The following is a 24,480-nucleotide window of genomic DNA, read 5'->3' as shown; positions in this document are numbered from 1 at the left end:
TGAGGGTGTGTGTCTCGGGTACTTGCGAGACGAGTTTTCTGTATACGTCCTCCGGAAGGGCGTTGAGCACTGTGTCGGCCTGCAAGATTTCGTCTGTCAGGTCCGCCACCCTGAAGTGGCTCTCCACCCTGCGCAGCCACATTGTTGGGTTCCCCTGTATAAAAGGCGGCAGCTTTATGGTGAGGGCGGCCCGCGATTGTGTTGCCCGGCCATTGTGTGTTCGGGGCGCTGGCGTGGGTGTGGAAGTGCGGGAGGGCCTCGATTCAGGGGCGGGTGCGATGGGAAGTAGGTAAACCTCCGAGTCCGCGAGGCCCGCGTTTAACTGCATGAAGGAGGGGATACCCGCGTCCATGCTCGCTCCTTTGATCTCTTACTGGAGTGGGGTACTCGCGTCAGAACGCACTTTCGTGCGCCATGTGGGTCTGCTAGTGACGCTGGTGGGGTACGCCGACGAGAGTCAGCACGCTCAAACGCTGGTTACAGCGCCGTGCTTAGTCCGCTAAGAGCGTTTTGGAGGATTCCTGGAGCCAAGACTAAGTTGCCGTGTCGGTCCGCTAATGGCTCCGGGATACTCCGGGGGTCACCACTGTAAGAGGTGTCAAAGAAACGAGCAGGTAAAAGTTACTGCTACTTTATTACAGATCCAGGCAGTTTATATAGCGGTCGACTGGCGCCGGACCGCGGAAGACAATGGTATTGACTGTGACCTGAGGTCGAAACAATTAACAATAATATGCAGTGAACGAGTACAATTTACAATACAAAACATACAGAATTTCAATATGGATACAGTCTTGATGCCTGTGAATGAAGAAACATACGATACATAATGTGTGACACTTGTACAAATACGCATAAAGTAAAAATGGTTAAAAATGCATGACCTGGCACGTTTTAGTCATGACTAATTGAGTGTGAAGAAAATGGGAAGTCACCAAAGAAAACTTGCTCAGCGGAGACTTAATTAATGGCGCCTTCGAAACACTTCGCTGGCGCCGATGTGGTGACTTTACAAGTCTATCTTAATTTGGTGTAAGTGTGTTTGTTGTTCGATGTTTTCAGTGTGTGGTTGATTTTTGTGTTTATTTAATGTATTTTGTAAGAGGCTCAGTGGTCATTTCTTTCTAAAAAGTTTGTATTAAATATTAAGGTTTTATTTTCAGTTTTTACTTATCCTCCTTGATTCCATCTCTGTACACTCTGTTGCAGCCATTCCACCTATTGTGGACTTGGTCTTTAGTGACTTTATTTGTATTTTAAGAGACTTGTGTATGTTTGATGGGCGTGGGCCCATAACACTGTTCCTGAGGCATTCAGTTTGCATAGCCTTCTCTGCATGTGTTATATTTTTTCCTTAGCAGGTAGCTAGTTTTACAGGTTTCCAAAGGTTGTGCAAATATGTTTTGCTGTAGAAAGTTTATTTTCCTCTTTCACTATGACCTCATAGGAGGTAGTGCACCTCACTGGTGCGCTATAGGCCTAACTAAAGTATTGCCGCTTCCCTTCTGCCCCTTGCTGCACCCACATTTTGCCTTTTACTTTACTTCCATTACCTCTTCTCTTCTTCAGTTTTCCTGTCTAACCTCTCTTGACTGTTACTTCTTAGTACAATTTTAGAGTATTTTCCAGTTCCATCTTTAGATCCTTGTACAGTACTACTTCGTTTGTTTTATTTTCTGGATCTCTGTACCTTACGGTCCAACCATTCCAACTCACTCTTGTCACCCTCTTAAGCACCGATTGGCTGAAAGTACCCCAGGTCTTGGCTTGACAGCCTAAATATCATAAATCAAGTAAAATCTTTTACTTCAGCACACAAACTGTCAGTCATCTATGGAGAGATGCAAAGTGAATGAATGCAGTGTAAAGGTACACAGTATTTATAATAGGATTGGTGGATAGGAGTCTGTGGATGGGGCTGTGTTAAACTTTGACGAATTGTACTGGCTGCTAGATGCTTTTGCTGGTTTCTCAAATTTCTTATTTGTTGAGACCTCCTTGGTTGTATCGATGGGCTGGGCTGGAGGGGGAGGGAGAGGTTTGCTAGTGTATCTCATGCTGGTATGGTTTTTATGATAGCTTGCTCAAGTGTGGGTGATTTTCTTCCCTTCTTCCCATCTCACTTTCTCTCCCTCTCTTGTTGGTGTTAGGTTTGGTGTCGTATGATTTCACATTATTTCTTCTAAATAATTTTCAGAAGAAAAATCGACGGTTTTTTTCTATTTATGCTGGGCATCTTTTCCATATTGAGTAGGGGCTCAAGAAGGTATAAGAGGGGCAGTCTGTTATATATGAGTGGTGGTAACGCGTTCTACCAGGCATTTAAATTCATAAATGATATTATTTTTCTTCATAGATGTCTGGGAGAACCAGGTTGTTCTTCAGGAGAAGCTGGTCTTCATCTTTTTAAGTATATTACAAGGTAAACCTTTTCTCATTCAATAGTCAGGAAGACCTCGTAAATCATTTCCACTAAGGCTTTTCATCCCCTATGGTGCATGTGGTTTCTATAGAAGAGTTTCATGGAAACTTTTTGATCATCTTGTCAATATGCCATTTGTTTATAGTGCTCTTGTCTGTCTTCCAGTACAGGCAGTCCCCGGTTAACGGCGGGCTCGGTTAACAGCGATCCGGTTTTATGGCGCTTATCTAGCGACGAAAATCGGCAATTTTCGGCGTCGAAAATCGCCGATTTTCGGTTAGCAGCGATTTTCGGTTATCATCACACCCTCAGAGACGGAACCCCGCCGATAACCGGGGAATGCCTAATGTTCCAAAAGTTGTTACTGATAAATATTAAAGTTGACTTTTTGATCTCTTTGGTGGCATCCCATACATGGAATGGTGTGTGAGGTCACAATAGACAAAGGTGTTTATCACAGAACTTTTTATGTGTTCTGGCACTCAGTAGAACCATTAAGGCTGAGGCCCAGGTCCAGTGGTTTCCTACAGAATATAGTGGCATGACAAATGGTAGTCTTCTGCACGTGCATGTCCAGGAAGGGGAAGACATCACCAGTACTTTGTTCTCATGGGAAACAAAGGACATAGTACTCCTCAAACATTCTTCATAAATTTTCCAGTTTTTACTCTCCACTCTCATAAAGGCATTATCTACATACCAGCAGTATGAGGCAGGGGGGCGAGCAGTGGATCATGTTGAAGACCCTCTCTTCAATGAGGCCCCTGTAGAAAGTAGTGAATAGGACCCTTAGTAAGGCCTTCAGAAATGTGCAATTTCAGTGTATACTCATACACACATATACTCTATCCTGGATGTGTCTTATAGTATCAAATGTTACTGCAACAATTTAGCATCCCAAATGCTGTTTAACCAACCCCAAAATTAGTTAAGCATCCACCTTGTATTGACAGAAAGTTGTACATTGGAGAGCTGAGGCAAGGAAAATGGGATTTTGGTTATCTGGATGGTGTGATGTTAGCATGGGACTATTGACACTGGATAAGCAATTGAACTAAGTGCAGGGCAAATGGTATGTCTTTGAATCTTTTAGAAGAATGGGTTCATCAGGGTGATGAAGGATAAATCCTGGCCTTTAAGAAGAATATAGGTGAATCCTGACATTAGGAAACATGTATAGTGATGCAGTTCTTCTGATCAGGGCCAGTGGGCTGTTATGACAGGATATGATTCATCATAAGTCACATATTGGCAGTACAGGCTGGTCCACCATGACATCACTATTTTATATGCAATGTCAGACATGTTGCAGATATAAAATCTAATTTCCAGCATGTTGCATCAGTGTCCAACCTTTCTGTGCAGAGCTTCAGTTAAAACTGCTTTGCCAGCTACAAGGCAGTAACACATCCACAAACACTTCAGCTATATGATAGCTGAAGTGTTTGTGGATGTGTTACTGCCTTGTAGCTGGCAAAGCTACTTTCTGCAATGGTATGTCTGTTTGTTAAGACAAGAAAGAGGCAGCTCACTGACATGCAACAAGAAAATAAGGTCAGCATTTAATATAACAGTTCTACAATTGTCACACCAACTAGGAGGGGATGGACTGGCACTTACTGGCTTCAGCACTGGGCATCACTGACTGCAGCCCCACTGCATCTATGGCATGAATGTCCTTCCATGGGATCGGTGAGTCCGTCTTCCAGCATCTAAGCCCTGAGTGTGGATACAGTAGTTGAAAGAAAGTCCCAGTCTTCCAGAGGCATTCAACAATGTCCAACCAGCTGTTATTATGAAGAATCCCAATCCTCCCTTTTTAGCACTTCTGTCATTGCCACCATGTGAGTCAATCCAGTCTCATATGCAGGAAGATTATGCTTAGCTGAAAGAGGTCATGGTCACCAAGGATGTGGGTGATGAAATTCTGAAACCTGTGCAGGACATAAATCGCACAACTTCATGTTGATCCTCTCATTTAGGGAGTTAATTTCAAACTCTGCCTTGAATAATTGTGGGAACCTACTTCTTTACAAACAAGAATGTTGATTATGTCCACGAGTTTGGAAGAGAGCTCTCTGGCAGTGATATTATGTTGGTCAAGCCAAATTATTTTGTTGATTAAAGGTGATGGAGGAACAATGGGTGTACTGAGGGCCCATCAATACTTCATAGGCAATTGGTGGCTGGACCTGAAATGGGCCTCTTGTTGTTGCATCAGGTGCAAAGGATGGAACCACCACCACCAGTATCATAAACAAATCCCTAGTGTGCACAAATCTTTCTTTGAGAAGGTGGAAATGCACATCAAGATGCTGTACATGGGCACCCCTTCCCATGAAAATTCATCTGACTTTCTGGGCATTAGACCCAATGAACATTTTATATCTAGATTATGCTGAAAGATTGGCGCATTGCTAGAGGGCGCAAAGAGTGAAGGTAAATGTCTATTTTACCATCCAATCATGAAAAACGGTCTTATTTTTGTAACATGACCACATTGTTAGCACTGATAACAAAGTCCAAAATGGTGACTGTCAGATGTTCTGATGGCTCTTCATCTCCTGCCAGAGTAGATAACGTGACTTGCAAGAAACTTTTAAGCATGAAAACCAGTAAATATGTCTCTCAACTACAATGGCAAGCTTCATACAAGTCAGAAGTCACAGCTGGCTGAAATTTTTTTAGTTAAGGTAAATGCTATGGAGAACGAATCACATCTTTGCAGATGGCTCATCACTGATCAATGCCCCTCCCTCCATGCACCACAAAAAAATTTGATGCCTCTGCTAGAGAAGGCACCCTGCCAACAATGAAATTCTGTGGTGCCAGATGCAATAGGGTAGATGTCTTCTTTAATGTACACTATTAAGATCTCGCTACTTCGAGACCAAAAGGTTCTTTACAGAAACAAACAATTGGGCTGAAATGACTGACGAGAGGTGACAAACAAAGGAGGGAGGAGCAGAACAAAACCAAAAAAACTACCTTAAAATTAATTTATTTACAAAGTTATATACAGTACATATTTACAGATGAGTCAATTGGTTCAATTTAGAATAAACAATTAAATGGACATTATTACAAGTGAATTAATCACTTAACAGGAGCAGCAACAATTAACTGGTCAGTAAAACATTATAAATGACGAGTCAAAAACATCATAAACATTAGCAGCACAAACACAAATGACCAGCACAATAATTACATTACACAAATTTAGAACATAGAACAAAATAAAAGCCAGAACAATCAAATCAATATAATAGATTATCAAAACCATAAACAATCAAATGAGTCAGTTACCAAAATACAGTTATTCATAATATAGCAGCAAAATTAAATAATCATGCAGCACCAAAACATAACATCAAAACTGCATAACTCTGGGTAGCATCACCAGACAAACTCAATAGAGCCGTCGAAACAGCCCCAAGCTGCTTTACAGGAACAGTGCAGGACAACTCCGACAGAGTCGAAACGACAGCCATCTCGTCCTCAAGCACAGTACTGACGTCCTCCTCCAGTACTGACGACCATGACAGAGCTGACACGGCAACCATCTAGTCCTCCAAGAAACGTACTGACGTCATCCTCCAATTACGACGACCATGACAGAGCCGACACGGCAACCATCTTGTCCTCAAGAAACTCTCCGCTGCTCTGCTGCTAGGACCTGACTCACAGGTACGGATACCTGCTGCTGCTACCCCAACTGACTCGCTGCTACCCTGGACCCGATTCATTGCTGCTACGAACCTGACTTGTTGCTGTTACGAACCTGACTGACGAAGTCTGACGCCATTCAACAGACGTCAACTTGCCAGCAAAAAAAAAAAAAAAACAAAGGAGGCAACAACCCACTAAGGGAACAATCGGCAAACGATTGTTCCTAACATACACAAAATGTCTAGGTCTGAAGCCAGGCCAGAGCAAGAATAGGGGATAAGGAGAAGAGTTTCTTGAGCCCATAAGACTCCGAAACACCTGGAAAGCTTACAGCAAGATGACAAGACTGATTTATTCTACTTTCTCAAGGAGAAAAAGTGTGCAGTATAGACTACAAGCACAGTGATTTTGACAAAGGACAAAGATGCTACGATCAACACAGAGAATTCCATAGAAGTTGTGACCCTGTGCTGTAATGAGGGAATAGATACAACTATTTGTGCATGTCATGGATGCAGTAATAGGATATAGGAAGTCCCTCGTCACCTAAGATAATGACACTGACATGGTCAATATAGCAGTATCTGTTCTATCATCATTACAGGTACAGGAGTTCGGTCTTTTATAACATGTGGGTGGCCTTTGGCCAAGGAGCCAGTCATCATTTGTCTCCATCTCATTTTGTAGTTTCTTTGATAGGACCTAAGAAAGCTAGTTGGCAAGTGGGATCTTATGCCTCCTTGCTTTCACAGGCTCACATTGTATATGGCTTCCATGGAAAAGGGAAGAATGCTTCTTGGAAGACATAGAATGCCTGTGATGATGTTTTGGAAACTTTCACCAAACTCTGCCAGTATCCATGAACAGTTGATGATGCTGACTTACAAAGGCAAGGAAGATTTGCTGTCCTCATGTATGACAAGTCTAGTGCAGCCATTTAGTTTAGATTAGACAAGACCAAACCTCTTTTGCCACAAGCAAAGACCATATGACTCCATTTCATCAACCTCGACAGTCCTCAAAGAACCTACTAGGCTGTTTTCTTCTGGGACTAGCAACAATTTTAACTCCAGAAACCAGCAGTCAAGTCAATTGAGGGTGGGTGCTGAATGGAGAGTCATGCCAGATACAGTAGACAACTCTTCTTCCATTGTTACATGCTGTCAGGAGCTGACCAAAAGATCCTGAATGAAATGGTGTTACCAGAGATGAAAATACTTTTGCATGGAAATCAGTGCGCAGCACCTAAAGGCGCTTGTTTGAAATGCAGTAAAAACAGTGCTAATAATGAGGTCTATTTTGTTATCATTTTTTACAGAAGTTTTAATGTTGATAAATGGGTTATAATGGACCATGGTCATTTGTACTGACCAACTACATAAATTTTTAGAAGAAAAATCAAATTTTTGAAGGTTAGTACAGCACCCAACCTTGAAAAATGTCCACCATCGTGAAGTTTCAAATGGCCAATCATGCAGACTTGACTAGTAACCCTCAGAAAATTTCTCTGGAAAATTTGATGCTTGTATCACCATTGATAATTCTCTTTAAAAGTTGCATTTGCAGTAGATGCTCTACTAAGCTGATATAGAATTGAATTTGTTATTAACTGTATATATTGAATATTTATACTGATTAGAATGGAAGCTGCATAAGTGATAGGCCAATGTTGTGTATGGGAATGAGCACTTATAGACAAATAACAAATTCACTCTACTTCTTCTTAATGGTATCACAGTGTGTATTAAAATATGCATTCTTAAAACTTCACCTACCTCTCTACTGAACACCAATTTCTATATAAAGATTGAGGATTGCAAGTAGTCTCTACTATAAAGATGTTTTTCGAGTGGACCGTTGGTGTAACGTCTCTGTTGGGTATAGAACACAAATCTATGTTAGGTTTCTGTTGTTGTTCAATGTCTTTATGGATGGAATTTTGCAAGAAGTCAGAGTAATGACAGTATATGTTTGTGCGGAATTCTAGGATAAAAAATAAATTGGCTAATGATAGAATTCTGATTGGGATAGTGAAGAGAAACTGTAGAGGCTAGTAAAAGTTTGAAAGTGTTTGCAAGAGAAAGTTGAGAGTATTACGGATGGTGGAAGAATGGAAGATGTTTATTTGCATAGGTATCTGGGAATGAATATAATGGATGATGGTAGGATGAGAGAAGAATTGATTCACAAATCTTCGTAGCCAGAGAGGCAGCAAGATGTGTGCCACAGATTTGGAAAAGACAGAGAGGAGCTTTGGAGCCAAAGTGGGAAAGTGTGCCGGGATTATTGAGCGAGCTCTCTTAAGGAAGTAGTGTGGATATTGAATGCAAATGAAGGATGAAAAAGGATGAGGCTGAGAGTAAATATACGTAAAGTGTGTAAATGCCGCGTAGGAAGAACTGAAATGGTGAGAAATGTGAAGACATATAGAAGTGATACAAAGGTTAGATTTGCTGAAAGGATGAATCTTCGTGTTTTTGAGATGATTTCGGTCATATGGAAAGAATGGAGGATGAAAAGTGATGAAAAGATATCATTATTCAAAACTGTAAAAGGGAGAAGAAGAGAGCCTAGAAAGGACTGGATAGATGTGGAAGAGGTACTGGAGAGGGAGGACCTAAATTTTAGTAAGCGGAAAAGTGCTTGCAAGATGGAGGTGTATGGTGCAGAGTAACTTTAGAATAACTTATACCTAAAAAGGAATTCTATATATGGTAGCTGCACCTACCCTAATCATGATTCAAAAAACCATGCCTTTTAGGATTTGTGCATGTGAGGCAGTGACTTGTTCAGTGAGTCATCAAGAGAGATCAAAACTGATATTGACGCTGTGGTACACAATGTTATCGAATTCAGGTTCTGAGATAAGAATCTATAACAAACCTTCAGCATGGTAGCCCAGTGCTAAGTATTATCTGGCCACATATGCAAGATAGTTAGTTACTAATATTTATGCATGACATTTGGTTACTTCGATACCTAAGTTGGATAGGAATGTATAACGGCACTGAATGGCCTTCTCAGTCCCATTGCTGGACCATATGGCCAGATTTCATACATTCCTTCAGGAATATATACTTCACTCAAAACCAGTTCTTATCTCAGATGATGGCTGAATGCGTCAGTCACCCGTTCTGTTCTGTGTACAAACCCTGAAACCTGTAAGTCCAAATTACACGTAGTATATATACAGTTCATTTTCTTGTAATATATTCCCAAAATATGAATTGGATATTAAAGTACATTTAGTGATATATATATGTATGTATATATATTATATATATAAATAAATAAATATATACAGTATATATATTATATACGTGTGTGTGTGTGTACATGAATGAGATATAAGACAAAATACTCTCATTACATTGAGGAGCTTCAACCGCATGAAATCACAGAGAAGAAAGGTACTTAAGAATATTTTTTATATCTCCATTTACTGAGTCATGGCCATATAAATCTATGACAAGCATGAATAATATAAAAAGTCTTCTCCTCTTGCTCTGCTACGGCTGGATATATCCCAAGCAGATTATGATTTGTAAGCAAGTGTGAAATTTGACCGAGGTAATGTATGTTTTACTTAATATCAAACTGCTGTGGCCTCATTTGTAACAGACAATGACCCAGTTTTGCCTGAAGAAATTTTTTGTAGTTATATGAATTTGAAAATGATATAGAATTGTGGGTAAATTTTCATTTATTTATTTATTTGTCTGTAGCAACAAATTTCATGTCTTTTTGTTCTGAAGATTATGGTTTATTCTCAAGAATATTGTCAGTCATAAATGAAGTGAAAGGTCTTTTCATAAATAATTATATAGAATTATGGGTAAATTTTCATTTATTTATTTATTTGTTCGTCTGTGGCCAAAACAATTTTTTTTCACGACTTTTTGTTCTGAAGATTATGGTTTCTTCTTACGAATATTTTCAGTCATAAATAAAGGTGAAAGTCTTGTTGTAAATAATGATGTAGAATCATGGGTAAATTTTCATTTGTTTATTTATTTATGTCTGTAGCAAAAAATTTCACGACTTTTATTCTTAAGAACTGGTTTATTCTTAAGAATATTGTCAGTCATAAATAAAGGTGAAAGTCTTGTCGTAAATAATTATATAGAATTATGGGTAAACTTTCGTTTATTTATTCATTTATGTTTGCATAAAAAATCCACAAATTTTCGTTTATTTATTCATTTATGTTTGCATTAAAAAATCCAGGCTCTGAAGGCTTCGTCATTCTGGTTAAGAATAGTTTGGTTTATTCCTCCAGAATCTCGCTCTTGTTATTGGCTGAAGTTCATTAAATAAAGAATATATAACTTCTTTTCTTTTTAGTTTTGTCAAAGAAAACTAAATAATAAGTTCGCAATTTTTTTCCAGATTTGTTAAGATAAACTTGGCATTAATGTGCAATCAGATAGAACTCCTGTTACCTGTGCATCAGAGGGAGGCTCTGAAGGCTGTCGATCAAGAAGAAACTGTTCTCGTTGTTTTGTTCTTGTTTTTACTGCAGCAACACATCATCCCACATAGTTTTTTTCCAGGAACCATCATGCCTCCAGAATCTAGGAACACTCTTGTTATTTTGGCTGAAAATATGTCATTTGACACATCAGTTATTTTCTTTCAGAATCATATATTTTCTTTCTTTTCATATTTTTTTACATTTTCTGTCAAAGAAAATCATCCCGTCATATTTTCTTTCAGATGTCATATTTGTCTTTTCCATCATCCCGTCATATTTTCTTTCTGAACACATCATCCCTTCAGATCTTTTAGGAAAACATCCTGTCATATTTTCTTTCTAGAACACAGGGCTGTCATATTTTCTTTTGGAACACATGTTGATCATCCACCCATCTGTCAATCATCATCAATATTTTAAGACACATCATTGTCAGCCCTCATATTTTCTTTATCCTCAGTATTTTCTTTTTATCTTATTTCTAGGGTCAAATTTTCTTTTAGCCATGATCATCATCCCATCATAATTTCTTTCTGGAACACATCATCCCGTCATAAGTGTTAACAATTTTCTTTCAGGCATCACCATTTTCTTTCAGGGCATCATGGTCAGATTTTTTTCGTACAGCATTACCATCATATTTTCTTTCAGAAAATCATTCGATTTTCTTTCTAAGAAACATCATCCCGTCATATTTTCTTTCTAGCATTTTATTTTCTTTAGTTTCCCGTCATATTTTCTTTTCATCCCATCATATTTTTTTCTAGAACACATCAGTCATACAGAACACATCATCCCGTCATATTTTCTTTCTAGGAACACATCATCCCATCATATTTTCTTTCTAGGAACACATCATCCCGTCATATTTTCTTTCTAGGAACACATCATCCCGTCATATTTTCTTTCTAGGAACACATCATCCCGTCATATTTTCTTTCTAGGAACACATCATCCGTCATATTTTCTTTCTAGGAACACATCATCCCGTCATATTTTCTTTCTAGGAACACATCATCCCGTCATATTTTCTTTCTAGGAACACATCATCCCGTCATATTTTCTTTCTAGGAACACATCATCCCTTCATATTTTCTTTCTAGGAACACATCATCCCGTCATATTTTCTTTCTAGGAAACACATCATCCCGTCATATTTTCTTTCTAGGAACACATCATCCCGTCATATTTTCTTTCTAGGAAACACATCATCCCATCATCTTTTTTTCTTTCTAGGAACACATCATCCCGTCATATTTTCTTTCTAGGAACACATCATCCCGTCATATTTTCTTTCTAGGAACACATCATCCCGTCATATTTTCTTTCTAGAAACACATCATCCCATCATATTTTCTTTCTAGGAACACATCATCCCGTCATATTTTCTTTCTAGGAACACATCATCCCGTCATATTTTCTTTCTAGGAACACATCATCCGTCATATTTTCTTTCTAGGAACACATCATCCCGTCATATTTTCTTTCTAGGAACACATCATCCCGTCATATTTTCTTTCTAGGAACACATCATCCCGTCATATTTTCTTTCTAGGAACACATCATCCCGTCATATTTTCTTTCCGAACACATATCATCCCGTCATATTTTCTTTCTAAAACACATTCATCATATTTTCTTTCTAGGAACACATCATCCGTCATATTTTCTTTCTAGGAACACATCATCCCGTCATATTTTCTTTCTAGGAACACATCATCCCGTCATATTTTCTTTCTAGGAACACATCATCCCGTCATATTTTCTTTCTAGGAACACATCATCCCGTCATATTTTCTTTCTAGGAAACACATCATCCCGTCATATTTTCTTTCTAGGAACACATCATCCCGTCATATTTTCTTTCTAGGAACACATCATCCCGTCATATTTTCTTTCTAGGAACACATCATCCCATATTTTCTTTCATATTTTCTTTCTAGGAACACATCATCCCGTCATATTTTCTTTCTAGGAACACATCATCCCGTCATATTTTCTTTCTAGGAACACATCATCCCGTCATATTTTCTTTCTAAGAACACATCATCCCGTCATATTGTCTTTCTAGGAACACATCATCCCGTCATATTTTCTTTCTAGGAACACATCATCCCGTCATATTTTCTTTCTAGAACACATCATCCCGTCATATTTTCTTTCTAGGAACACATCATCCCGTCATATTTTCTTTCTAGGAACACATCATCCCGTCATATTTTCTTTCTAGGAAACACATCGTCATATTTTCTTTCTAGGAACACATCATCCCGTCATATTTTCTTTCTAGGAACACATCATCCCGTCATATTTTCTTTCTAGGAACACATCATCCCGTCATATTTTCTTTCTAGGAACACATCATCCCATCATATATTTTCTTTCTAGGAACACATCATCCCGTCATATTTTCTTTCTAGGAACACATCATCCGTCATATTTTCTTTCTAGGAACACATCATCCCGTCATATTTTCTTTCTAGGAACACATCATCCCGTCATATTTTCTTTCTAGGAGACACATCATCCGTCATATTTTCTTTCTAGGAACACATCATCCCGTCATATTTTCTTTCTAGGAGACACATCATCCCGTCATATTTTCTTTCTAGGAACACATCATCCCGTCATATAGGAAACACATCATCCCGTCATATTTTCTTTCTAGGAACACATCATCCCGTCATATTTTCTTTCTAGGAACACATCATCCCGTCATATTTTCTTTCTAGGAACACATCATCCCGTCATATTTTCTTTCTAGGAACACATCATCCTGTCATATTTTCTTTCTAGGAACACATCGTCCGTCATATTTTCTTTCTAGGAACACATCATCCCGTCATATTTTCTTTCTAGGAACACATCATCCCGTCATATTTTCTTTCTAGGAACATCATCCCGTCATATTTTCTTTCTAGGAACACATCATATTTTCTTTCTAGGAACACATCATCCCGTCATATTTTCTTTCTAGGAACACATCATCGTCCCGTCATATTTTCTTTCTAGGAACACATCATCCCGTCATATTTTCTTTCTAGGAACACATCATCCCGTCATATTTTCTTTCTAGGAACACATCATCCCGTCATATTTTCTTTCTAGGAACACATCATCCCGTCATATTTTCTTTCTAGGAAACATCATCCCGTCATATTTTCTTTCTAGGAACACATCATCCCGTCATATTTTCTTTCTAGGAACACATCATCCCGTCATATTTTCTTTCTAAAACACATCATCCCGTCATATTTTCTTTCTAGGAACACATCCCGTCATATTTTCTTTCTAGGAACACATCATCCCGTCATATTTTCTTTCTAGGAACACATCCCGTCATATTTTCTTTCTAGGAACACATCATCCGTCATATTTTCTTTTCTAGGTCATAACACATCATCCCGTCATATTTTCTTTCTAGGGAACACATCATCCCGTCATATTTTCTTTCTAGGAACACATCATCCCGTCATCTTTCTAGGAACACATCATCCCGTCATATTTTCTTTCTAGGAACACATCATCCCGTCATATTTTCTTTCTAGGAACACATCATCCCGTCATATTTTCTTTCTAGGGAACACATCATCCCGTCATATTTTCTTTCTAGGAACACATCATCCCGTCATATTTTCTTTCTAGGAACACATCATCCCGTCATATTTTCTTTCTAGGAACACATCATCCCGTCATATTTTCTTTCTAGGAACACATCATCCCTAGGAACATCATCCGTCATATTTTCTTTCTAGGAACACATCATCCCGTCATATTTTTCTTTCTAGGAACACATCATCCCGTCATATTTTCTTTCTAGGAACACATCATCGTCATATTTTCTTTCTAGGAACACATCATCCCGTCATATTTTCTTTCTAGGAACACATCATCCCGTCATATTTTCTTTCTAGGAACACATCATCCCGTCATATTTTCTTTCTAGGAACACATCATCCCGTCATATTTTCTTTCTAGGAAACACATCATCCCGTCATATTTTCTTTCTAGGAACACATCTTCCCGTCATATTTTCTTTCTAGGAAACACATCATCCCGTCATATTTTCTTTCTAGGAACACATCATCCCGTCATATTTTCTTTCTAGGAACACATCATCCCGTCATATTTTCTTTCTAGGAACACATCATCCCGTCATATTTTCTTTCTAGGAACACATCATCCCGTCATATTTTCTTTCTAGGATCACATCATCCCGTCATATTTTCTTTCTAGGAACACATCATCCCGTCATATTTTCTTTCTAGGAACACATCATCCCGTCATATTTTCTTTCTAGGAACACATCATCCCTTCATATTTTCTTTCTAAGAACACATCATCCCATCATATTTTCTTTCTAGGAACACATCGTCCCGTCATTTTCTTTCTAGGAACACATCATCCCGTCATATTTTCTTTCTAGGAACACATCGTCCCGTCATATTTTCTTTCTAGGAACACATCATCCCGTCATATTTTCTTTCTAGGAACACATCATCCCGTCATATTTTCTTTCTAGGACACATCATCCGTCATATTTTCTTTCTAGGACACATCATCCCGTCATTTTCTTTCTAGGAACACATCATCCCGTCATATTTTCTTTCTAGGAACACATCATCCCGTCATATTTTCTTTCTAGGAACACATCATCCCGTCATATTTTCTTTCTAGGAACACATCGTCCCGTCATATTTTTTCTAGGAACACATCATCCCGTCATATTTTCTTTCTAGGAACACATCATCCGTCATATTTTCTTTCTAGGAACACATCATCCCGTCATATTTTCTTTCTAGGAACACATCGTCCCATCATCCCGACACATCATATTTTCTTTCTAGGAACACATCATCCCGTCATATAGGAACACACATTTCATATTTTCTTTTCTAGGAACACATCGTCATATTTTCATATTTTCATATTTTCTTTAGGAACACATCATCCTGTCATATTTTCTTTCTAAGAACACATCATCCCATCATATTTTCTTTCTAGGAACACATCATCCCGTCATATTTTCTTTCTAGGAACACATCATCCCGTCATATTTTCTTTCTACAACACATCATCCCGTCATATTTTCTTTCTAAGAACACATCATCCCGTCATATTTTCTTTCTAGGAACACATCATCCCGTCATATTTTCTTTAGGAACACATCATCCCGTCATATTTTCTTTCTAGGAACATCATCATCATCCGTCATATTTTCTTTCCACATCATCCCATATTTTCTTTCTAGGAACACATCATCCCGTCATATTTTCTTTCTAGGAACACATCATCCCGTCATATTTTCTTTCTAGGGACACATCATCCCGTCATATTTTCTTTCTAGGAACACATCGTCCCGTCATATTTTCTTTCTAGGAACACATCATCCCGTCATATTTTCTTTCTAGGAACACATCATCCCGTCATATTTTCTTTCTAGGAACACATCATCCTGTCATATTTTCTTTCTAGGAACACATCATCCCGTCATATTTTCTTTCAGGAACACATCATCCCGTCATATTTTCTTTCTAGGAACATCATCCCGTCATATTTTCTTTCTAGGAACACATCATCCCGTCATATTTTCATATCATTTTCTTTCTAGGAACACATCATCCCGTCATATTTTCTTTCTAGGACACATCATCCCGTCATATTTTCTTTTTCTAGGAACACATCATCCCGTCATATTTTCTTTCTAGGAACACATCATCCGTCATATTTTCTTTCTAGGAACACATCATCCTGTCATATTTTCTTTCTAGGAACACATCATCCCATCATATTTTCTTTCTAGGAACACATCATCCTGTCATATTTTCTTTCTAGGAACACATCATCCCGTCATATTTTCTTTCTAGGAACACATCATCCCGTCATATTTTCTTTCTAGGACACATCATCCCGTCATATTTTCTTTCTAGGAACACATCATCCCGTCATATTTTCTTTCTAGGAACACATCATCCCGTCATATTTTCTTTCTAGGAACACACATCATCCCGTCATATTTTCTTTCTAGGAACACATCATCCCGTCATATTTTCTTTCTTTTCTTTCTAGGAACACATCATCCCGTCATATTTTCTTTCTAGGAACACATCATCCCGTCATATTTTCTTTCTAGGAACACATCATCCCGTCATATTTTCTTTCTAGGAACACATCATCCCGTCATATTTTCTTTCTAGGAACACATCATCCTTGTCATTTTCTAGGAACACATCGTCCCCGTCATATTTTCTTTCTAGGAACACATCATCCCGTCATATTTTCTTTCTAGGAACACATCATCCTGTCATATTTTCTTTCTAGGAACACATTAGGAACACATCATCCCGTCATATTTTCTTTCTAGGAACACATCATCCCGTCATATTTTCTTTCTAGGAACACATCATCCCGTCATATTTTCTTTCTAGGAAACACATCATCCCGTCATATTTTCTTTCTAGGAACACATCCCATCATATTTCTTTTAAGAACACATCATTTCATATTTTCTAGGAAACATCATCCCGTCATATTTTCTTTCTAGGAACACATCATCCCGTCATATTTTCTTTCTAGGAACACATCATCCCGTCATATTTTCTTTCTCATCATCCCGTCATATTTTCTTTCTAACACACATCATCCCGTCATATTTTCTTTCTAGGAACACATCATCCCATCATATTTTCTTTCTAGGAACACATCATCCCGTCATATTTTTCTTTCTAGGAACACATCATCCTGTCATATTTTCTTTCTAGGAACACATCATCCCGTCATATTTTCTTTCTAGGAACACATCATCCCGTCATATTTTCTTTCTAGGAACACATCTCGTCATATTTTCTTTCTAGAACACATCATTGTCATATTTTCTTTCTAGGAACACATCATCCTGTCATATTTTCTTTCTAGGAAACACATCGTCCTGTCATATTTTCTTTCTAGGGAACACATCATCCCGTCATATTTTCTTTCTAGGAACACATCGTCCGTCATATTTTCTTTCTAGAACGCATCATCCTGTCATATAGGAACATCCCGTCATATTTTCTTTCTAGGAACACATCATCCTGTCATATTTTCTTTCTAGGAACACATCGTCATATTTTTCTTTCTAGGAACACATCATCGTCATATTTTCTTTCTAGGAACACATCATTTTCCCATCATCCATCATATTTTCTTTCTAGGACACATCATCCCGTCATATTTTCTTTCTAGGAACACATCATCCCGTCATATTTTCTTTCTAGGAACACATCATCCCGTCATATTTTCTTTCTAGGAACACATCATCCCGTCATATTTTCTTTCTAGGGAACACATCATCCCGTCATATTTTTTCTTTCTAGGAACACATCATCCCATCATATTTTCTTTCTAGGGAACACATCATCCCGTCATATTTTCTTTCTAGGAACACATCATCCCGTCATATTTTCTTTCTAGGAACACATCATCCCGTCATATTTTCTTTCTAAAAACACATCATCCTTTCATATTTTCTTTCTAGGAACACATCATCCCGTCATATTTTCTTTCTAGAACACATCATCCCGTCATATTTTCTTTCTAGGAACACATCATCCGTCATATTTTCTTTCTAGGAACACATCATCCCGTCATATTTTCTTTCTAGGAAGACACATCCCACGTCATATTTTTCTTTCTGGAACATATCATCCTGTCATATTTTCTTTTCTTTCTAGGAACACACATCATCCTGTCATATTTTCTTTCTAGGAGACACATCGTCCCGTCATATTTTCTTTCTAGGAACCATCATCCCGTCATATTTTCTTTCTAGAACATCGTCCCGTCATAAGAAATCATCCTGTCATATCATCCCGTCATATTTTCTTTCGGAACACATCATCCCGTCATATCATATTTTCTTTCTAGGAACACATCATCCCCGTCATATTTTCTTTCTGAACACACATCATCCCGCAATCATATTTTTTTTCTAGGAACACATCATCCCATCATATTTTCTTTTTACAAAGACATCATCCCTTCATATTTTTTTAGGAACACATCATCATATTCTTTCTAGGAACACATCATCCGTCATTTTTCTTTCTAGGAACACATCATATTTTCTTTCTGGTCATATTTCTTTCTGAGAACATCATCCCGTCTTATTTTCTTTCTAGAACACATCATCCCGTCATATTTTTTTCTAGGAACATCATCGTCATATAATTTCTTTCTGGCGTCATATTTTCTTTCTAGGAACACATCATCCTAGGAACACATCATATTTTTCTGAGACACATCATCCCGTCATGTTTCTTTCTAGTCCCGTCATACTACATCATCCGTCATATTTTCTTTTCTAGGAACACATCATCCTGGCCATATTTTCTTTCTAGGAACAGCATCATCCCGCTACATTCTTTCTAGGAACACATCATCCCGCTTTCATATTTTCTTTCTAGGAACACATATCATCCTGTCATATTTTCTTTCTAGGAACACATCGTCCCAATATATTTTCTTTCTAGGAACACATCATTCCGCTATATATTTTCTTTCTAGGAACACATCATCCCGTCATATTTTTTCTTTCTAGGAACACATCATCCTGTCATATTTTCTTTCTAGGAACACATCATCCCGTCATATTTTCTTTCTAGGAACACATCATCCCGTCATATTTTCTTTCTAGGAACACATCATCCCGTCATATTTTTTTCTTTCTAGGAACACATCATCCCGTCATATTTTCTTTCTAGGAACACATCATCCCGTCATATTTTCTTTCTAGGAACACATCATCCCGTCATATTTTCTTTCTAGGAACACATCATCCCGTCATATTTTCTTTCTAGGAACACATCATCCGTCATATTTTTCTTCTTTCTAGGGAACACATCATCCGTCATATTTTCTTTCTAGGAACACATCATCCGTCATATTTTCTTTCTAGGAAAATCATCCTGTCATACTTTCTAGGAACACATCATCCCGTCATATTTTCTTTCTAGGAACACATCGTCCCGTCATATTTTCTTTCTAGGAACACATCATCCCGTCATATTTTCTTTCTAGGAACACATCGTCCCGTCATATTTTCTTTCTAGGAACACATCATCCCGTCATATTTTCTTTCTAGGAACACATCATCCCGTCATATTTTCTTTCTAGGAACACATCATCCCGTCATATTTTCTTTCTAGGAACACATCATCCCGTCATATTTTCTTTCTAGGAAACACATCATCCCGTCATATTTTCTTTCTAGGAACACATCATCCCGTCATATTTTCTTTCTAGGAACACATCATCCTGTCATTTTTTCTTTCTAGAACATCATTCATATTTTCTTTCTAGGAACACATCATCCCGTCATATTTTCTTTCTAGGAGCACATCATCCCCGTCATATTTTCTTTCTAGGAACACATCATTCATATTTTCTTTCTAGGTCATATTTTCTTTCTAGGAACACATCATCCCGTCATATTTTCTTTCTAGGAACACATCATCCTGTCATATTTTCTCTTTCTAGGAACACATCATCCCGTCATATTTTCTTTCTAGGAACACATCATCCTGTCATATTTTCTTTAGGAACACATCATCCCGTCATATTTTCTTTCTAGGAACACATCATCCCTGTCATATTTTCTTTCTAGAACACATCATTTCATATTTTCTTTCTAGGAACACATCATCCTGTCATATTTTCTTTCTAGGAACACATCATATTTTCTTTCTAGGAAACACATCATCCGTCATATTTTCTTTCTAGGAACACATCGTCCGTCATATTTTCTTTCTAACAAAACACATCATCCTGTCATATTTTTCTTTTCTAGGAACATCATCCCGTCATATTTTCTTTCTAGAACACATCATCCGTCATATTTTCTTTCTAGGAACACATCATCCCGTCATATTTTCTTTCTAGGGAACACATCATATTTTCTTTCTAGGAACACATCATCCCGTCATATTTTTTCTAGGAACACATCCCTGTCATATTTTCTTTCTAGAACACATCATCCCTTCATATTTTTTTCTAGGAACACATCATCCCGTCATATTTTCTTTTAGGAACATCATCATATATTTTCTTTCTAGGAACACATCATCCCGTCATATTTTCTTTCTAGGAACACATATCCCGTCATATTTTCTTTCTAGGAACACATCATCCCACATCATATTTTCTTTCTAGGAACACATCATCCCATCATATTTTCCTAGAAACACATCATATTTTCTTTCTAGGAACACATCATCCCGTCATATTTTCTTTCTAGGAACACATCATCCCGTCATATTTTCTTTCTAGGAACACATCATCCCGTCATATTTTCTTTCTAGGAACACATCATCCGTCATATTTTCTTTCTAGGAACACATCATCCCGTCATATTTTCTTTCTAGGAACACATCATCCTCATATTTTCTTTCTAGGAACACATCATCCTGGCACATATTTTTTTTCTAGGAACACATCATCCCATCATAATTTCTTTTCTAGGAACACATCATCCCGAAGTCATGTATTTCTTTCTAGGAACACATCATCCCGTCATATTTTCTTTCTAGGAACACATCATCCGTCATATTTTCTTTCTAGGAACACATCATCCCGTCATATTTTCTTTCTAGGAACACATCATCCCATCATATTTTCTTTCTAGAACACATCATCCTGTCATATTTTCTTTCTAAGACACATCATCCTGTCATATTTTCTTTTTCTAGGAACACATCATCCCGTCATATTTTCTTCTAGGAAACACATCATCCCGTCATATTTTCTTAGGAAACACATCGTCCGTCATATTTTCTTCTAGGAACGCATCATCCCTGTCATATTTTTTTCTTTCTAGGAACACATCATCCCGTCATATTTTCTTTCTAGGAACATTTCGTCCCGTCATATTTTCTTTCTAGGAACACATCATATATTTCTTTCTAGGAACACATCATCCCGTCATATTTTCTTTCTAGGAATCATCATCCTTGTCATATTTTTCTAGAACTTTCCGTCATATTTCTTTCTAGGAACACATCATCCGTCATATTTTTCTTTCTAGGAAATATCATCCTTCATATTTTCTTTCTAGGAACACATCATTTTCTTTCCTGGAACACATCGTCCTTTCATATTTTCTTTCTAGGAACACATCATCCCGTCATATTTTTCTTTCATCACATCATCCCATATTTTCTTTCTAGAAACACATCATCCCGTCATATTTTCTTTCTAGGAACACATCATCCCGTCATATTTTCTTTCTAGGAACACATCATCCTGCCATATTTTCTTTCCGTCCTCATATTTTCTTTCTAGGAAATCAGGAACTTTTCTAGAAACCATCATCCTTTCCTTTTTCTTTCATCATCCGTCATATTTTCTTCTAGAACACATCATCCCGTCATATTTTCTTTCGGAACACATCATCCCGTCATATTTTTCTTTCTAGGAACACATCATCCCGTCATATTTTCTTTCTAGGAACACATCATCCCGTCATATTTTCTTTCTAGGAACACATCATCCCGTCATATTTTCTTTCTAGGAACACATCATCCCGTCATATTTTCTTTCTAGGAACACATCATCCCGTCATATTTTCTTTCTAGGAACACATCATTCCGTCATATTTTCTTTCTAGGAACACATCATCCCGTCATATTTTCTTTCTAGGAACACACATCATATTTTCTTTCTAGGAACACATCCCGTCATATTTTCTTTCTAGGAACACATCATCCCGTCATATTTTCTTTCTAGGAACATCATCCCGTCATATTTTCTTTCTAGGAACACATCATCCCGTCATATTTTCTTTCTAGGAACACATCATCCCGTCATATTTTCTTTCTAGGAACACATCATCCGTCATATTTTCTTTCTAGGAACACATCATCCCGTCATATTTTCTTTCTAGGAACACATCGTCCCGTCATATTTTCTTTCTAGGAACACATCATCCCGTCATATTTTCTTTCTCATCATCATATTTTCTTTCTAGGTCATATTTTCTTTCTAGGAACACATCATCCCGTCATATTTTCTTTCTAGGAACACATCATCCCGTCATATTTTCTTTCTAGGAACACATCATCCCGTCATATTTTCTTTTCTAGGACACATCGTCCCGTCATATTTTCTTTCAGGAACACATCATCCGTCATATTTTCTTTCTAGGAACACATCATCCCGTCATATTTTCTAGGAAACACATCATCCCGTCATATTTTCTTTCTAGGAACACATCATCCCGTCATATTTTTCTTTCTAGGAACACATCATCCCGTCATATTTCTTTCTAGGAACACATCATCCGTCATATTTTCTTTTCTAGAACACATCATCCTGTCATATTTTCTTTCTAGGAACACATCATCATATTTTCTTTCTAGAAACATCATCCATCATATTTTCTTTCTAGGAACATCATCCCGTCATATTTTCTTTCTAGGACACATCATCCCGTCATATTTTCTTTCTAGGAACACATCATCCCGTCATATTTTCTTTCTAGGAACATCATCACATTTTCTTTCTAGGAACACATCGTCCGTCATATTTTCTTTAGGAACACATCATCCCGTCATATTTTCTTTCTAGGAACACATCATCCCGTCATATTTTCTTTTCTAGGAACACATCATCCCGTCATATTTTCTTTCTAGGAACACATCATCCCGTCATATTTTCTTTCTAGGAACACATCATCCCGTCATATTTTCTTTCTAGGAACACATCATCCCGTCATATTTTCTTTCTAGGAACACATCATCCCGTCATATTTTCTTTCTAGGAACACATCATCCCGTCATATTTTTCTTTCTAGGAACACATCATCCCGTCATATTTTCTTTCTAGGAACACATCATCCCGTCATATTTTCTTTCTAGGAACACATCATCCTGTCATATTTTCTTTCTATCATATTTTCTTTCTAGGAACACATCATCCCGTCATATTTTCTTTCTAGGAACACATCATCCCGTCATATTTTCTTTCTAGGAACACATCATCCCGTCATATTTTCTTTCTAGGAACACATCATCCCGTCATATTTTCTTTCTAGGAACACATCATCATATTTTCTTTCTAGGAACACATCATCCCGTCATATTTTCTTTCTAGGAACACATCATCCCGTCATATTTTCTTTCTAGGAAACACATCCCGTCATCCTGTCATATTTTCTTTCTAGGAACACATCATATTTTTCTTTCTAGGAACACATCATCATATTTTCTTTCTAGGAACACATCATATAGAACACCCGTCATATTTTCTTTCTAGGAACACATCATCCCGTCATATTTTATTTTCTTTCTAGGAACACATCATCCCGTCATATTTTCTTTCTAGGAACACATCATCCCGTCATATTTTCTTTCTAGGAACACATCATCCCGTCATATTTTCTTTCTAGGAACACATCATCCCGTCATATTTTCTTTCTAGGAACACATCATCCCGTCATATTTTCTTTCTACAGGAACACATCATTTTCATAATTTCTTTCTAGGAACACATCATCCCGTCATATTTTCTTTCTAGGACCACATCATCCCGTCATATTTTCTTTCTAGGAACACATCATCCCGTCATATTTTCTTTCTAGGAACACATCATCCGTCATATCAGGAACACATCGTCCCGTCATATTTTCTTTCTAGGAACACATCATCCCGTCATATTTTCTTTCTAGGAACACATCATCCCGTCATATTTTCTTTCTAGGAACACATCATCCCGTCATATTTTTTTCTAGGAACACATCATCCCGTCATATTTTCTTTCTAGGAACACATCATCCTGTCATATTTTCTTTCTAGGGAAACACATCATCCTGTCATATTTTCTTTCTAGGAACATCATCGTCCCGTCATATTTTCTTTCTAGGAAACACATCATCCCGTCATAT

General features: G+C 37.6%; 1 protein-coding gene across 2 annotated transcripts in view; it reads right to left on the bottom strand.

The window, feature by feature from the left end:
* The window catches only part of LOC136852522 (lactosylceramide 4-alpha-galactosyltransferase-like), a 28,498-nt gene extending 17,911 nt beyond the window's left edge, over nucleotides 1-10,587 (bottom strand). For both annotated transcript variants that reach the window (XM_067127226.1, XM_067127225.1), the window contains exons 1-2: nucleotides 10,534-10,587; nucleotides 7,867-7,962 (exon numbers count right to left, since the gene is read on the bottom strand). In XM_067127226.1, the coding sequence (XP_066983327.1) occupies nucleotides 7,867-7,962; nucleotides 10,534-10,541 (104 nt within the window). In that variant the 5' untranslated portion in view covers nucleotides 10,542-10,587. The remainder of the gene's footprint in view (nucleotides 1-7,866; nucleotides 7,963-10,533) is intronic.
* Between the last annotated feature and the right edge of the window lie 13,893 nt (nucleotides 10,588-24,480).

The sequence above is a fragment of the Macrobrachium rosenbergii genome, chromosome 25 (genome assembly GCF_040412425.1).
Source record: "Macrobrachium rosenbergii isolate ZJJX-2024 chromosome 25, ASM4041242v1, whole genome shotgun sequence".
Lineage (NCBI taxonomy): Eukaryota > Metazoa > Arthropoda > Malacostraca > Decapoda > Palaemonidae > Macrobrachium > Macrobrachium rosenbergii.
The sequence above is the reverse complement of the archived record's forward strand: the minus strand, read 5'-3'. Positions and strand labels throughout refer to the sequence as shown.